This window comes from Sinohyriopsis cumingii, chromosome 19 (genome assembly GCF_028554795.1).
Source record: "Sinohyriopsis cumingii isolate HCF-2022 chromosome 19, ASM2855479v2, whole genome shotgun sequence".
NCBI lineage: Eukaryota > Metazoa > Mollusca > Bivalvia > Unionida > Unionidae > Sinohyriopsis > Sinohyriopsis cumingii.
In genome coordinates, this window is record NC_142979.1 from 50732963 (window position 1) to 50752209 (window position 19247).

The following is a 19247-nucleotide window of genomic DNA, read 5'->3' on the forward strand; positions in this document are numbered from 1 at the left end:
ATGAAATTTAAATACCACTACCCATTTTTAAATGTGGGAACAAGTTTTCATGGCAGTGGGAACAAAGTGATACAGAATTTTAAAAAATGTATTTTTTTTAGATATTTTCAAGAGAAAATGATATACAGAAAAATATTAAATTTAAAAGTTTAAATAAATTTTATATTATTCTACACATGTACCACTTCATTTAAACAGTCATATAAACTTAGCTTTCAATCTGAACAGGTTAAAAAAGTTATTGTAGTAGGTTCATTTTCAATGTATATTTTATGTTGTATATGTTCATACAAATCTGATGTAAATGCCTTCATTCTCTCGTGTCCACATCAAACTTTCAACAATAGTCAATACTAGTGCCAGTTCAAGTATCATTTATTGTTGATGGTCATTAAACCTTCAGCCATGATTTGGTTGCATGAAAAGTTTGAATCTGGTAATTGTTATGTTTAGGCTCTCACAACACGAAAAGAGTGAAGACAGCAAGCTTTGTAAAATTTAACAAATAACTTATGTCCCTAGAAAAACAAGGTAAAAATGAGAAAACGAACTTACAATTTTATGAATCAAATCCAAAAACAATCCAAGAATTAAAAAACAGAAGTCCTCATATAAAAAAGTCCTAATGAAACTGAGTTCGAATCCTGATGAAATCCAAAATGGAAGGCAATGACGTATGCTGTGGTCAGCATTGTACTGATGTGTCAACAGTTCTTTGTTGAATTACAGAAAATAATATTCCAGTGTTTGAATTCCTTGTAAATTCCGATAACTGTCCTTGTCCAAGAATTAATTTAGAGCACAAGTATTTCCAGGGAAAAATAATCTCTTGGAATCCAAATAATTTGAAGAATAATTCAAAATTTTACTAAAACTGGTCACAACAAAAGACTTCTAAGTGTCAATGGTTTAAAGCCAGACTGCTTAATTCTCTTTAGAAAGCAGTTATACACTGATTTAAGATGCAAAATTGATTCCTGTATGAGGGTCACATGATCACCTTTCTAGAACAACATAGAAACTTTACATGCCTGACATCACATACTCCCAGTATGATCTCGATTTCACTTTATGAATCTTACACAAAGAAAGAATTTTTACATTTAAAAAAAAATGTTGTTTACTTAAACTCTTGCTGATTCTGAATCAAGGTCAGGAATTAGGTCAGCATTAGATACAAAGTTTCTATTATTAGTTTTTTTTTATAAGAAACTAAACAATCAGGTCAAATAGAACTGAACTAATTTTCTGGATAATATCAAATCCAGCAAATAAAATTACATTACAATAGCTAGTAATGGAATTTTAAAAAAATTAAAACTAACAAACATACAATTAAATTAAAACAAATATAAATTAAATCAAATATACGTAACATAATTTAGACATCAGAGATTTATTTAGTGAAAACCTTCAGTTGGAAACCCTGTCCTTATGGACAGTTTTAGTAAATGGTTCTTTTGAAATGTGTTTAGGGTGACAAATATTTCAAAGCCTTATTGCTGTTGACTGTTTAGTATAAAACACTTAATGAGTAGCAGGTACTGCCTAATTCTTTTATCAAGCAGCTGCAATTAACTGACTGGAATGTGACTTTGTGGCACTCCAGATACATTTGTAGCTATCGGGTAAATAAGTTATATTGCACTCTACAATGAACTTAGTTTAAAAGTACTTTTTAAAAAATTTGAAATTGGATAGATTTCTTTTAAGTTGTGTTGGTCATTTTTTCAGACAAAGTTTGTGTCACACTTTTGCATGTGGCAACAGCTGCATTGTGTGCATTAAGATCTGTGTTGAAAATTGTTGAAAATTACATGCAGTTCTGTTTTAATTCTGAATAATCCTTGTGTACAATCCTATATCTTTCAAATATTAAACGGAATTTATTTGGGTCATTGAAGTAAATTGTTGTGAACTTTTTTCAGAATCCAGACTACATGAAAGAGAATTTTTATATCAGGATTGAAACCATGCACATGCCAGATAAAGGTCAAGAGGCGAATGTAAGTGTGATGAAATACATTAAATTATAATGCTTTACCTTCATTTCAATTTTCATGGTTCCTGCAGTCTTGAAAATCCTGGAAAAGTTTGTAAATTATAGAAAAGCATTTTAAGGGCCTTGAAAAGTTTTGAAAATTTCATAAGTCATCCAAAGTGTCATATCATATCAAAAGAAAAAATGTTTCTATTGGTGGTGCCTATTTTATTTTAACTCTTTACCTCATGCAAGCACTTTTGGATGCCTCTACTCCATTTGCATGGAAGCTCCTTTTGACGCCTGCTGTAAACATCAGCCATTTGAAGCAGGTTTTCGTAGCACCACCTTCAGTGGAAACCCCCATTAGATACTACATTCATTTCTGCGAATGACCATTATGTCAGATCACGTGGTCACTGTTAATGCTCTGGTAGAAATCTGCTATTTGAAGCAACTGGGTCGTATTCTCCACTCTCCAAAATGGAGGTAGCGGATATCGTTCAGTACGAAGTTTTCGCGATCAGAATCACAACTATGAAAGCTTCATTGACTTAGGTAAAGGTGCTGATATTGATGCAGGGAGCAATTAGTTTTTATAAATTATCAAATTCAGATGACTTAGTGATGTAGACACAGACAAAAAAACTTCGAGTATGAGAAATAGCAGCTACGGTTGGTCACGTGGCTTCACTGACTTAACGGTGAACGAGTTCTCTCAAAATTTTAAAGCACATACAAATTCCGTGAAAAGTAATTACACAGCTATGACGATTGGACTTTACTCTTAAATTTTTCCATACATATAAGATGTGTACCAAAAATGTAAAATGGTTAAAATTGCTGTTAAATGTAACATACACTACATTGCTTAACAGTTAACAGGCAGGCCAATGTGTATGGAGTCAATTAGGTAACAGGTGTTCTATTTATAGTGCACTGCACTGGGTAACTTTTATACATGTGTATTGAAGGCCTAAATAGCCATATACTCTGTGAGGTGAAGGGTTAATAATATGTTTCTGTCATGCCACCATTGTGTTTGTTTTCTCTTCTGTCCCCCCTCTTTTTAACAAAAAAATAACGTCATTTCAGATTACTCATCGTAATTCACAGAATTTTAGGATAAAGAAAAACCAAATCGACAATTTCCGATGAATTGTAACAGAAATACGAAAGTAATCGGAACGTCGATCTCCCGAAGTTTTCGGGTGTAGCCATATATGGTATGGATGCTGCAGCCGAATATTTAGAACATGACTAAAAATAGTGACAGAAAGACAATACAACACGTGGTCCGTCGAAGATGTGGGGATATGGCTGACTTTAGGCGGCCTGGAGTCAGCTATGGCTAATTTTAGAGGTGAGAACTTGACCATAGACAGATACAAGGTTGAGACATTCTTCAGTCTCAGAATTAAGTTTGAAAACTCTGCAAACTTAAAGAAAAGTCCCTTCTCTTAGCTTCCATTTGATTGGTTAGAATTATTTTTTATTACAAGCACGTGCTTCCAACCAAAAAAACGCGACCTCGAAGTAAACTGGATTTCGCACTTTCTCACACGACTTCACATGACCTTTTAAGCTAAACTGCACATAGCATAATAAATTTTGTACCGATGTTTAGCTCAAGCATTCGACTTTGTATGCATACTAAAACTTTGACGTACTATTATTCATTTATGGAATGCCAGGCCATTTTCCCACGCTATAGCTTGACATGGCCATGATCACGCCCACTTAATGTGCAAGTGCAACACACAGAATGGAATGCCGTCTTCTCATTGGTTGACTGAAAATGAGGTATTGAACCTATGAATAAACCGATTTTAAGATGACTATAATGGAGACAGTTGCAATACTGTCAGTGATTTATAAAGATTTCTTATGGAATTAAAAGTAATAATTCTTAGTGGGAATTATATCCCAGCAGAACATTTTTCAACTAGCCAGATATTAGAAATACTATTTCTTTTAGCTAAAAATCTATTTAAGCTAACTTTCACCTATTCTTGGTGAAATGAAATGTAACGAAAGACTCGTCAGTTTCAATACACATTAACACAATTATGTCAGAATGTACTCTTGTGTAGTGTTATGTGAACTGTGTAAATTTTTACCTTGAGGATGGCCATGCAGTGATAATCTTCAAATTGATGGGAAGAAATGCAATATATCGTTAAACAACATTGATTTTCATATTATGGGATATATTACCTTTGGAGTTTATATTCTGGTAAAAGAGATTATTCCTAAAGTCACTCCTACATGTAAACAGCCCTTGGGAATTAAATCCAATGATCTGAAACAAATATTGATTAAAGTCTGTATATTTTGAAAACTGTGTCCAGAAAATACTGAGTTTTGAAATTGAATTCTGTAAATCCACAGGTTTCAGTATTGGTGCTGGACGCTCTTCCAACTCCACCTACCTGATATTTTGTATGTATGTGTATATTTATATATATACAAACATATTTTTAAAAAAAAAGAAAATTGAGATGCTGATATATGTATATGCAGGGTTGTTTTCTTCTCAGGCATTATTGGTGTACTCGTCTTAATTGTTCAACTATTGGGCCTGTCAGATTTCAACAATTTTCAGCCGTACTGGGCTTGTTTGATCCACAGATGAATTTAGTTTAAGAATCCAAATACAATTCCATGGAACAGTTTTCATGTGGCAAAAAGAAATATCTTTTTTCATTGCTTTTCACAAGGTCAACATATTTTATAGAAAAAAAAAGAAGAAAAAACATGTTTCACAGTGACTTATAAATAATTGCCAAATTTACAATAACTAATAATTTGAAATCTAAACTTAACTGAAGAGGAACATTTAATTTAGACACCATTTTACTGTCAGAATTTCAAGATATTATCATTTTAGAGGAACTATTTCAAAACTCTCACTTTTCTATGTAAGCCGGAATTGGACTGGTTCCCAGCATGTTGTTCTTATTACTCACTGTGGGTTTGCCATTGGCTGGCCAAATACAGTTTGGTACTCTCCAAAAATAATTCACTGTTACATGAACCTGCTGTGAGTTGTACGATAAAAGACCAATTCCAGCCAGTTAATGTAAACATACATTGAAAAGTCAAGAGTTTTGAAATATTTCCTCTTAAACAATGATATCTCAACATTCTCACTGATTTGAAGATAGCAAGTGGTGTCAAAATGTTTCACATGAGTTAAAGTTTAGATTTGAAATGATAAATTATTGAAAATTGGACAAATTATTCATTAATCACAGTGAAAATAATGGTTTTTATGGTTTTATATGTTGACCTCATGAAAAACTACCACATTTCAAAATATTACTCTTTGTCATGGGAAAACTGTTTTGTGGAATTGTTTTTGGTTTCTAAACTACATGCATCTGCGGATCCAATGAGTTCTGTGTGAAAATTTTACAGGTGTAATAGTTGATGAATTGACAAGATACAACAATAATGCCTGGGAAAGACAACAACCTTGTGTATATATATATATATATATATATATATATATATATATATATATATATATATATATATATATATATGTATATATATAGTATGGTAATGTTTTTGTTTTGTAATGTTTGTTTGAACATATAAACATGTAAAAACTTAAAATGGGTTTCAGAGTATCCAATTATTATGTGTAAAAGGTGTGATATGAGACATGTGTCATCTTTATATATGACAATTAAAGCTGCATGTTCAGTCAGTTGGGGAATATTTCCCATGTTTACTGAAAATAAAAGTAATTCAGGCATCTTGTGGTTTTAATATTTCTTGAATCCCTTCATAAAAAATACATATTACCTTGTCTAATTTAATAATAATTTTTGAAACTGACATGTATAGTCCTGCTATCAAATTTCATATATAAGTTCTGGGTACTGTATTTAGGTGCATATAAATAGATCGATCTTAAACCATGTAAATATTGGGTTTTACATCCAAATAAACTGTCAAGACAATGTTTCATCCTTAAACCTGAAAACCACATATACCCGGTTGATCAAAAAATGAACAACTCATTTTATTATCACTATTCACAAAATGTTTTATATTTATCATATTATCTTTAATTATAAATATTAATTAAATCCATTACATTTTATTTCGGGGCCCCGAGTGGCTGAGTGGTCTAAAGCGCTCTTCGTTACGGATCACTGCCATCTCACCTCTGCCCATGTCGGTTCGAGTCTAAGATTCAGCCAATGTGGGTATGTGAGAAAGCTTGCCAGTAGCTTCTCATGGGTCCGGTGGTTCTTTCCGGGGTTTTCCCTGGTTCTTCCTCCACCATTAATACTAGCCGCCATATATAGCCTATCGTGTGCTGAAAAATGGCGTTAAACCCCACAACAACAACAACATTTTATTTCTGACTATTATGTTTAATACTTCTATTCAAGTTAGCAATAGTAAAAATGAATATATAATTCACTTCTATAAAAATAATTTGTATGCACAGTCATGAATTTCCGAAATTTGCTTCTATGCATGGGCATGGGTGTCCAAAATTCACTTCTATGACTGGTGGTGGTATGGACAAAATCAATTCTGTGGGTGGTCACCAATTTTTGAATGTGGCCCCCCCCCCATATGTTTAAATGGAATAGCCCTCAGGTACGTATTAGGTCATAAATGTACGTAATATGTACTACTGAAAGTGATAAAAAGGTCTTGGAAAAGTCATGGACTTATATTTTGTAAAGATTGTAGGGACCCTGGACTTAGCAAAATCATCAATTTCAGCATGTTAACAAAATACATTTTTAGCAAAAAATACTAATAGGAAGTTTGGGTTTTGTCAGGTGCTGTTAGGGCAGAATTTAGTAGACACCAGAATAAAAGCAAATGTTGACATCTTTCAGATTGTTACTGCACAGGGAAGACTTATTAATTAAGCTCAGTTTTATAGATAAAGACATAGTTTGAACATTACTTTTACTTGGAACCTTATAGCCATTATTGTGCTGAGGTGCCAACATGAATTCAGACACTTGCATACTGATAATATAAATTTGTAGCAGGTGCAATTTTTTGACAATCAGAAGTTAACGATACCTCACATGAGAAAGATTGTAGTGGTAGAAAAATACATCGTTTTAAAGATATAAAATTAATGGAATAATATGTCCATTGATTTGGACAAGTCTGCAGTGATTTAGACAAAAGTCTGCAAAGATTTGGACAAGTGTGCAAAAATTTGGACAAGTCTGCAAAGATTCGGACAAGCTTGCAATGATTTGGACAAGTCTGCAAAGATTTGGACAAGTCTGCAAAAATTTGGCAAAAGGGGTTTAAGAGAAAATGAGAAACAAGTTAGGAAACCAGAAATGAAGAGCAAGGATCATTTTCTTTATTGCCTCTTTCATGACAATCTTTGACAGTTTTTCCATGACCCCAGGGTAGCTTCAGATGAGTCTGTCGGGATTAATGTTTCTATGAAGGAAAAAATTTAACTTTATGCTTCGAGAAAGCCAGTATAGAAAATCATAGGTGTGTATTACCGACAATGGTTTTCAAAATCGGATCCCACACTGGTCATGTATTGCATAAGAATGGTTCATTTTTCCTTCAAGGAGAATACATTTCTGGTCCATGTTGTGAGACTCCCGAAATAAATATTTTTGAGAATCTGGCAAACAATTAAAATGTTGCACATAGGATTCAGTGAGCTAGGAACAGTGTGTTACCTATCCCCCAAATACGGAGAACTAAAAAGTTTCAAAGGGACAAAAAATTGATTGCATTACAATTAACAGTTCTAAAAAATGTGACCCACCTGTGTACAGGAGAAAGGATTTAGGGCCAGAAATATTCCCATGTTGAAAGTCCACACTGATCAAGTCCCAGCTTGAAAAGACTAAATGAAATTAATTCTAGGGCTGGTTGCATTTATGTAGTTCTTGACATTGGGTCACTTTCAGTCAGTCTCATGCGGGGCCCCGAGTGGTCTAAAGCGCTCTTCGTTACAGATCACTGCTGTCTCACCTCTATCTGTGTGGGTTCGAGTCTTGGATTCGGCCAATGTTGGTATGTGAGAAAGCTTGCCAGTAACTTCTTGTGGGTCGGTGGTTCTTTCCGGGGTTTTCCCGGGTTCTTCCTCCACCATTAATACTGGCCGCCATGTATAGCCTATCGTGTGCTGAAAAATGGCGTTAAACCCCACAACAACAACAACAACATCAGTCAGTCTCACACCATGGGCATTGAGACTCCCTACCCAAGCAGCTGCAAGCTCTGATAAGAGCCAAGGCTTTATTTACCAAGTATTAGATGTCTGTGTACCATTTCACATACAACTTTTGTTAGGAATCTATATAGAAACAGCAATGCTGCTACTTCTCCTCCTAAGACATCATCTTTTGAACTGGTACTGTATGTGTTATTTTCTTAGTTCTGTGTAAGTTGATACTAATGTCAGGAGTTATTAGAAGTATAGGTAAAAGGGTTCAGCTTCCAGCTGAGTTACCATTTAAACATATTTTGTAACCAGGGAAGGCACTTTTGAAAATGATATACCAGTGTACGCTGATTATTTAAAGAGTTCGCAAGGAAACAATACAGAATTCTAATTTGCATCTATGGTGACTACTCCACATTAAATGCGCCTTCCCTGGGTTGCAAGTACATGTACTGGAACAGTTCTTAATAACATTTACTGCTGAATGAGAAGACATTTCCGACCTATTTCAGATTAAAAAGTCATATCACAAGGAAGAAATGTTTACAACCTTAAGTGAAAGAATTGATGTCTTGAGTAGAAAGCATATATTCAGTTATGGTTTAAAGTCCCTCATATCAGATCATGCATTGAACATGTTTTTATCATACAGAATAAGTTCTCTGATTGATTGATAACAAAATTCGTAAAGAAACATTATGCATATAGAAGGCTCAATTCTGTTCTTTTCCATTCCTTTCAGGTGCATCGACTTGGCCCTGACGATTTGATGATACGAAAAGTAGTACATATAGATATAGCAAATGATCGTATATCAGCTAAGGTAGTTAACTTTTTATATACCCACCATACAGCACAATGTATAATGTTATGACCTTAACTTGTCTGTTAGCAATTTCATTTCTCGTTTGAATATATTCCACAGATTGCATTAACATTAGGGATATAAGCCTGATACTTCCTTATCCAGTCCTACTAAAAGATGAAAGGTCATCTTTTCTCTCTATATCATGTATATGAAGGATGTTTCTCAGTACCATTACAGTGGAACCCCGCTATAACGCTCCCCGATTTAAAGCGAATTCGGATATAACACGGTCGTGGCATGGCTCCCAAAATTTTGTATATTCGCATGTGAAAAAATATTTTTTTTGAAAGTACATGAAATAGCGTATAAATAAATTAGTATCTTTATGGAGAGGAGATCGCGTGTGGATTCCAATTTAATATGATCGTGGCGTGGTTCCTGAAATAGGGTGTAAAACGTTTATTATCATTTTGGGGGAAGAGTTTGCATATACATTTTAATATAATACGATCGTGGCGTAGCTTCTGAAATTTAACAATATCACCAGGTTCTTAAAGTGTTATGCCAAAAATAAACATTATTGGAAATGTTACTTATTACTGATCCAGTAAAAAAAAAGCTGCCATCATGTTTGCTGGGCTTGGTGGTGTTATTAGATGAAATCAGTTGACCATTAAATAATGTCCGCTCTATTAGCTGGAAATTGAAAGCGTATGAAATCAAATTTTATATGATCGTGGCATGGTTCCTGAAATTTTAAATACACATGTATTTTTCTTGTACCGGAAAATTTTTTAATTTTTATTTTAGGTACGAGAAATAGTGTGTTTTTAGGTACGAGAAATAGTGTGTTTTTAGGTACGAGAAATAGTGTGTAAAACGTTTATTATCATTCTGAGGAAGAGTTCATGTATGAATTTTAATATAATATGATCATGGCATAGCTTCTGAAATTTAACAATATCACCAGGTTCTTAAAGTGTTATGCCAAAATAAACATTTTCAGAAATGCTATTTATTATTGGTCCATGAGTAAAGTCAGTAAGTCGTCCTTGTGATTGTCTTCAATTAATTCTGTATACAATCATTGCTCAAACAGTAGCCAACATTTATTTCTTCTTTAACTGCATTCACAACCAGGCATCAGACAATGCGGTGGTTGATTAAAGATTCTCACAATTTAATAAACATCAAAAAACAAAAGCTGCCAACATGTTTGCTGGGCTTGGCGGTGTTATTAGACGAAATCAGTTGACCAGTTAAAAAATGCCCGCTTTAATAGCTGGAAATTGAAAAGGTAGGAAATTGTACATGCGTTCAGCTTTAATTTTATTTTTTATTTTATAAAAGAAACTCGTGGCCATTTGGGTTTACTTATGAACTCGTTATTGTGCAACAAATTATTATCATTTTGGGGAAGAGATCGTGTATGAATTCGAGTATAATACTATATAGAATACGATCGTAGTGTGGTTCCTGAAATTTTAAATAATGTATGTGTATTTTTCTCGTACCTGGGAAAATACTTTTTTTAGGGTACGAGAAATAGTGAGTAAAACGTTTATTATCATTTTGGGAAGAATTCGAGTATGCATTTGAATATAATACGATCGTGGCTTGGCTTCTGAAATTTAACAATTTCACCAGGTCCTTGAAGTGTTATGCCAAAATAAACATTATTGGAAATGTTGCTTGTTACTGATCCATGAGTAAAGCCAGTAAGTCGTCTTTGTGAATGTCTTCAATTAATTCTGTATACAATCATTCCTCAAACAATAGCCGACATGTGTTTCTTCTTTAACTGCATACACAAACAAGCAGCAGCCAATGCAGTCGTTGATAAAAGATTAATCAAAAAACGAAAGCTGCCAACATGTTTGCTGGGCTTGGTGGTGTTATTAGACGCAATCAGTTGACTAGTAAATAATGTCTGCTTTATTAGCTGGACATTTAAAAGGTATGAAATTTACATGCGTTCAGCTTTAAATTTTTTTATATATAAAAGTGATTTGTAATCATTTCAGGCCTACTGCACTTAGTTCTCGGGTTTTACATGGGTATGGTGTTTGTTTATGAACTTGTTATTAATTTCCTGTTTATTTATTTTTTTAAAAATATTTTACCGTTATGGGAAAGCTAGTCATTCTCTGCACTTTGCGCAATGATTAGTATAGTAGTTTTCATACGTTTCTTTCTTTATTCACAAAATCTGAAGTAAAAGTTATCTGCACGCTGAAAGCATGTGTTGATTGGTAATTATTCTTGTTATAGTCATTCAAACGAATAGGCGTACAAGCGTTAATTATTGGAAATTTGCAAAGGATCAAAGGATAAATGTACATGGAAATGCATGTGAGAAAACTTTAGCAGTATGAAATTTGTACTGACACCGTTCATAGATCCAGGAACATAATGAACCATGCACATGCTTCGTCTTTCTTAACCTAATTTTGCTGTTAATTTTTCCCATTGAATCCAGACACACATTGATGTGTGAAAAATTATTGAATAGTTTACATATGTATGCAGTTTTTACAATGGAATGACATATTTTATGGATTAATTTCAAGTCTCGACGGTATGATATCAGACGGCATGTAAACGGTGTTGATACTCTGTTCATACTATATATTAAACGTTGAATTCAGACACAATGATCTGGGAAAAAATATTGAATATTGTAAGTCAGTGTGCCATTTTTCATGCATTATAGATGAACTGAATGCCACGACAGCATGATAGTAAACGGTGTTGATACCCTATTCATTATATACGTTAGGCATGAATACAGTGAGTTGTTCTCTGAAAAAAGTAAAATACTTTAAAACCCTGCATTAACGCGACCCCGATATTAACGCGATCCAATTTTGTGGACCCCAATTATTGCGTTATAGCGGGGTTCCACTGTACCTAACATTGCCACCGCTAGGTGTCACCAGTTTTTAAGATTACATTCCATGCTACAGTATTGTGCGAGACACCTTTCATCAATCCAAGCCAAATTTGTATTCAGTTCAAACTACTCATCTGGGATTTTGGCTTTACTTGGATTAATATTTATTCCTAAATAGGTGATAAATATTTTTTTTTAATTTTGCGAATATTTTGTGAAACCTTTCACTTTCTTAGATTTGGTAAATTTTAGACCATGGTACAACATAGTATCATTGATGCACGTGGTTATTAATGGTTTTGTACACACTGCTTATTGCTAACTCATGCAGTTAGTAACCAGTGTTATTTTAGCAACCTATTAACCCACTGTATCATTTCATTTATAAATTTTTGATAAGTTTTGTTTTATCTTGACATTTCCATAGAACCAGATGACAAAGTGTAATACATTAAGTAACAAATTACAAATTTGCTATATTTTTCTTCATGTTTTCAGACTGCTGAAAATTATTACTTTGGTTTGCAACATGAAACTTTGGATTGAAGCTTATGCCTAACATAATACAGCTATTGACTTAACAGGGGTAGAGACAAGCAGAGAAAAATTAGAACTTCAAAGAAGGAATTTTTCTTTGACTTGGCCAAAACATTTGACAAACACGGGTTCTCAAGATAACCAGGGTGGAGATAAGTCTGTTTGACTGTACCATGTCTCAAACAATCATGTTTTCTTTGCATAATTACTTTTATTGTAACACTCATACCTCGACCAAACTTTGTAGAGGGCTTGCACATATGGTCCGGAAGAGGACTATTTATTGGAGGTAAAAGAGTCATAAGGTTGAGTTCGAGGTCATTGTTACTTTATATTTTTTTTAAAATGTATTTTACAGAATAACTTTTGCTTTAGTGTAAGAGCCATGAAAAACTTTGCTGGATGAAACCTATAGATTATGGGATTTTAACTTATGAGATATCAGTGATGGTAAGACTTATAAAAAAATAATTGCTTGTGTAGACTGGGTTTAGTTCAAGGCTACATACCCAGACCCATGAGACCTTTTTGTCAGAGTTAACCACACCCTACTAGTGCCCTCATTGCAGCTGTCAAAAGTTGAGGAAAAGTCAACTGGGTACCAGTTGACAGAGGACAATTAGAAATCATGTATTTGTTTACTGTAGGCAGTAATGTGCCACACGCTTTTCAAAGAAGACATTTTGTCCTAAAATGCTGTAAAGGGATGATTATATTATTGACAGACATATTACCATTAATAAAAAGAATTTGCATTAACAAAGGACATCAGACTTTCACAATAGTTGAATAGGGGTGGGGGTTGTCTGAATTATTCATCAGAACAGGGTATATGTTATAATGTTTGATTTGAATTCATAACATTCAGATCAATTTAAACTTGAAAATCTATGAAAAACTTCACGTATGTTAAAACATTAATTGGAGTTTTTTCCACAGGTGATTACTGGGTACAGTTAGTAATCACTCTTTATACTTTTTGATTGGAGCATCTAAACAATGGTATGTTATTGCATCCAGTTCCATGATAACACAGTGTAAATAAACTGTGGCTGCCTTATACCTATGCATGGAGAATACCAAACCAAACATAAAATTAATCACAAATAATATAGAATGACTGCAATGTTAGCATATTTTGCAGATCTAGGATTAGAGTGTGACTGGATTGAAATGGAGTGATTAATTATGTTGTGCATACTGTTGGTTGAAATCCAGAATGTTGATCTTTTCAGGACTATAAGGAAGAATGGGATCCCAAGCTGTACAAATCAACCAAAACAGGTAGAGGGCCACTCAATTCCAATGACTGGCAGGTAAGTATGTTTGTTCTAGTGTTTATGCCATCATTGTATTCTTTGGAGAGGACATGTTTTGTTGCTCATGTCTGTACATTACATTGTGAAGGACTTATGGATTGGAACCAAAATTTAGCATGTTACTTAAACTTAAGAAGACTTAGGCCAAGTTTGTTGTTCATTTTGTAGTTTTTTTCCTCCATGATAAAATAAAAATCACAGAAAATCACATTACATATATATATAAATGATGCAGTATAAATTTATTGCAGTTTTAACAAATTTGAGATTTTCAGGTATGGCAGATTTGTAGATGAACACTGTTGTTTTGATACTAAACCATCTCATATTTCAACTTAATGATCTTTGATGGTTTGATGATGTGCATCATTGTCTTGCTATGATTGGATCTTGGATGGTGGTAAAAAATTATGAAAAATGTGTGAAGAACGTTAATTCACAACAGCTTTCCCAGCTGATTAGAATTATTCTCAAAAATATTTGAAGGTAAGACATAATAGCAGTTCAGTTTGGTAAGGTGTTGTTTTACACATACTAGTGATTCAATTTAGTGAATTAGATGGTTTAGTGGTGGAAAGTGTAGTGGTTCAGTTCAGTTTAGTAATTGTCAGGTAGTCTACATCATTCACAACTGTCACAAAAAACTATATTCTTTCAGAATAAGAAAAGCATTTATTATGATCTAAATTGTTATTTAAATATGGTTTCATTTAGTTTTCTGATTGTGAGTCTTACATGATGATTAAAGAATGAAATTGTAGGCACAACCTCAAATAAAATACATGGGGAACATGTTTCAGGCCACAATTATTTTCTTTTTTTGATATGTATAACATTTATTGTTGTACATATTTTACTATAACTAATAGCACTTTGTAACTTTCAACACACAGAACTAAAATGTTTAATCAAGAGCTGTATGGCTTTTTTTTTGTGCATTCACACAGTAGAGAGACTTACTCTGGAGAAAACCAAAATGCAGTTTAATGACATAGTTAACTGACATTTTACATACCAGTGTATTCATTGTAGAGCTGACAATTTTCACAAACTAGGCAGTTTTGTAAATTTTGAAGTCTCCTGTTTTATTATCAACACAGCTTGTAATAATTCAGAACAAGTAAGCTGTTGAACACACATTCAAACTCGGTTGTTGTTGTTGTAGGGTTTAACACCATTTTTCAGCACAAGATAAGCTATACATGGCAGCCAGTATAAATGGTGTAGGAAGAACCCGGGCAAACCGAAAACCCAGAAAGAACCACTGATCCACGAGAAGCTACTGGCAAGCTTTCTCATGTACCCACAATGGCCGAGCCTGAGGGTGAAACACACGCAAATGGAGGTGAAATGGCAGTGAATCATAATGGTCAGCACTTTAGGCCACTCTGCCACTAGGGCCCCCTTCAAACTTGTTACTGTTTTTGTTGTGGAAGTTAATTGTCTTCAGAGGCTAGCACTGTACTTTACCAGAAGCTGTGGTTGTTTTGTTGCAGCTTATTTGCCTGGAGAGAACAGTTCATGTATTGCCATCTTTATATAAATAACTTAAGTTGTGGTTTAATAATGTTACATAATTTTATTCCAGGACAAAGTAAAGCCAGTGATGTGCGCATACAAGTTAGTCTCCTGTAAATTCAAGTGGCTTTTACTCCAAAATAAAGTGGAAAAATTTATTCAAACTGTGAGTAAATCAATCAGTTACTAAAAGTATCAAATGCTTTTGCTAAGACACAGGTATTGCTTATAGCAACATTATTGATTGCATATTGTCATCAACATTTTTAAGGTTTTAAAGTAATATATTCAGACTTGCCACTTATCCTGGTTTACTTGGGAGCCTCAAAAATATTTTTTAAAACCTCTGAAAATTCCAGTTACCCAATTTTTAAACCCAAAATTGATTTTTCTAAATGCAAAAAAAAAACTTGATTCACAATGGCTGTGACTCCTTCAAGGAGCAAAAGTGAGGCAGAAAATTCGCAAAGAATACACGAGTCGTAACATGAAAATCTATCATTTTTCCATTTTCATCTTTTATGCTGATCTTCTGTTAATTGACACTAAATATCTGCATGAAAAGTGTGTTAATTGACACTAAATATCAGCATGAAAAGTGTGTTAATTGACACTAAATATCAGCACGAAAGATGAAAATGGAAAAACAATTTTCACGGTATGGCTTTAGCACAAGTTTTTCGTGTTAAGTAAATAGCATATGACATCAGAGATGTCAATTCCTATGCAAAATTTTATAAATATATCGTTGCAAACACTGATCCTGTTTTTTCCCATGCAAATCCTGATTTTTTTTCAACTCTAAATCCTTTTTTTAATTACATTCAAAGTGGCAGTTTTGTATAATTTCTGCGTAAAATATTGCATTCAGTTGTTAAGTTTTGTATAGTTATGTTATGACTGAAGTTTGTACCCTCATTTGCTAGGTTATTGCTGGTCCATGAACATCAGCAGCAAACATTGTCACGATAAGGTTGTGCACAGATGACACACTGCATTCTGCAAAACAGATGTTTAGCAATTTTGTTACTACTGTAGAACCTTCCTGGAGGACCACCCATTCTACCAAAATTGTGCTCTAATGACAGATGGTCTCCCATGACAGGTCATAACACTGTATATTCAGTAACCTGTGCATTATGAATTTGGTCTCAAAGCAGTGGTCTTTCAACACAGGTTTTACTGTATTCATTTACACACATTTATCAGGATGAAATACATTGAAAAGTGGCAATGTGTATATTTGAAAGGATAAAAAAAATATGAAACCTGGCTAATTTTGGGTTGCTGCATTTGTGACTTGGGTCATCAATGAAAACCACAAAAATTGGTCCAGCACAAAATAATTTTGATACAGTAAGCAATTCATACAAGTTTCCAGCCAACAGCATTTGGTTTCCACAAGATCATTTTACTGGGAGTAGTTGTATTTCAGCCAATTTTAGCATGCAGCTTTGTGTTGAGGGGACCTTGAGCAGTATGATTTGTTGTAATTTGGAGGAGTTGTATGCCTTAACAGTCCAGCTTCCTAACTTTATTTTTGGCAACATAATTTTACCAAGAATCATTGGATTCAACAAAATATAGTCTATTTTGATGAGATGTTAAAATGAGTTTGACTTGCATTGTTCTGTGTTATAATTGACATGAATTGCTGCCTCTGATTTTCTCTTCTCCAATTTATGGTTTCCCAAGCATACCTTTTTCTAGGTTTTCAACCCGATTTGGCTTGGTTTTTTATATTGATGAAACCTTGAGTAAGTTGATTCCAGAACAATATTAAGACGGGTTACAACACCTAATTGCCTGCTCGATGTATTTTAGTTTCCACCTTGTAACTTTACCAAGGGTTTTTGGCTGTCAGCTAAATTAGGTATGGTGCATTATCTAAATAGACCCTCAGAGAGTTATGGCCACTTGTTACCCTTTTTTCTAAACTAGGGTTTTAGCAGTATATAAATTTATCAAGGAAACTGGCATTTGGCTTAATATGCACTAGATGTCGGATGAGTTTGATTTCCAGCTTTCTTCATCCTTATTTACAAATTATTTGGAGAGTGATTTCGCATCCTACTAAATTTTGTTCCTGCTGCTTTGTATTGATTAGAACTGATACATTTTCAATTTAGCTGCCTACTTCCCATGAGGTTAAGGATATGATTAACTAGAGAAATGATGACCCATTTTTTTCAAACTTTGGATTAGTGCACTAGAGCACTACCAGATATCAATAGATTTCATGTGATTTTGTGTGCAGCTTCATTTTATTGAACTCTGACATCAGTTTATTTCAGAATTATACATTATCATTTTGTAGAAATTTAGCCCAGAACTGTTGAATATGCATTGTTTTGTTTGTGCATAGTTCCACTATGTTTGGTTCTGTTTACCAAATCGTATCATATGGCGCCCTTAATGATGCACCATTGCTAAAAGATTTGAATTATATTTTACGCATGTATTAATAGATGTCAGTAAATTCATTATCAGGTCAGTATTTCCTCAGATTTTCTAGAAAGGAGCTCAGTGATTAGAATGCCCAACTTGCAACCAAAAGGTTGCAGCTGCCATGGTGTGTCCTTGGGCAAGGCACTTTACTCCAGTTACCTTGGCACTAAAGAACCTACTTTTGTATTACTATGTATGGTATTATCAAACCTAAGCAAACAACCTTGAAAGTGCATTCTTTAGAGTGAAAAGTAGTTTTTATCTACCATCAGGAAATAACTGCTGAATTTTTAAAAATATTGTTTGTTTGATAATAAGAAACCAAAATGTAAGATTTCAATATTGTTTTCAGTATTGTAATTACTGCAGCGTCATGTTGCTTTTCCTAACTGTTCCTGGCTTTATTCACCTGCTTTGTTTTGTGCCAGAACTTGGCTCACAAAAAGGCAGTGGACCTTTTAAGAAAGATAACTTTTTCATAGGGTATTCATAGCTGCCAACCCTCACAATTTTGGTGTGAATTTCATGATTATTTTTAGCGATTCACGGATTATTTTAATCTATATGTATAAGAGTAGTGTTGCAAATGCTTTTGAGAGAAACTGGGGCCTAACCAGAATTTTGCTCCGTACATGTGTCACCAACACTTATTTGGGTTACCGTTCGCCATCACATGTAAGCTCTTGTAAATGGCTTCACCGCCAAGGAAAAAGAAATGTATTGCTTAAAAAGTGAAGTTTAATTTGGAATATATCAAAAATTGGCCGTGCATACTGCCATTAAAAATGTATATACATCATGCTCTTTGTACACAGTGTGGCACAAATTTTAGTATTGGCATGGTGGCAGAGATGATGTGAAGATTTCAGCTCTGGACTATTTTAAGCCATCGGTGGAAGACCTGCATGCTACCAGTGCTGAAGCATTATTTGTGAGTTTTCTTGTTGAACACTATCTACCTTTATCAGCTGAAGACCAATGCTGAACATTTGTTCCGACAAATGTTCCGGACTCAAAGATCACTTCCAAATTTTCCTGTGGAAGAACCAAACGTGCTGCAACTCCTGTGCATTCCTCACAGCAACAGTGACAGCGAAAGAGTATTTTCTCTAGTGAGGAAAAATAAGACAGACTTCAGGGCCTCCTTAGCTGGAGAAAATTTGTCAGCAATTTTATTCACCAGCAGGCAAGAAGTCTGAACTGTTTAGAAAACAAATTTACAATCAAGCAATTGAGGAAGTTAAAGTCTGCCACAGTATCATGTCTTGATAAATAACCACAATAACAAGTGAAGTTTATGAATACCATAATAAATAGAAATGCAAATATATTTCTGCATAAATGTAGTGGTTTAGTTTTATATTGCCATCTTGATACAGTGTAGTATTGACGGTCAGGGTGGATGGAGTTATTGTCATGGTATTTGTCACTAATTCATGTCCAAATTCACTAATTTGTATCCCTATTTTGACTAACTAATTGCGAGCCTGGAAGGTTGGCAGCTGTGGGTGTAACTTGTAGTAGAAAGTACTAAAACAAAAATATTAGATCCATTG

General features: G+C 34.0%; 1 protein-coding gene across 1 annotated transcript in view; it reads left to right on the forward strand.

The window, feature by feature from the left end:
• LOC149775693 (phosphatidylinositol transfer protein alpha isoform-like) overlaps nucleotides 1-19247 on the forward strand; it is a 42796-nt gene that overhangs the window by 13009 nt on the left and 10540 nt on the right. The window contains exons 5-8 of the mRNA XM_089944285.1: nucleotides 1929-2006; nucleotides 8911-8991; nucleotides 13642-13722; nucleotides 15314-15409. Of these exons, the coding sequence (XP_089800411.1) occupies nucleotides 1929-2006; nucleotides 8911-8991; nucleotides 13642-13722; nucleotides 15314-15409 (336 nt within the window). The remainder of the gene's footprint in view (nucleotides 1-1928; nucleotides 2007-8910; nucleotides 8992-13641; nucleotides 13723-15313; nucleotides 15410-19247) is intronic.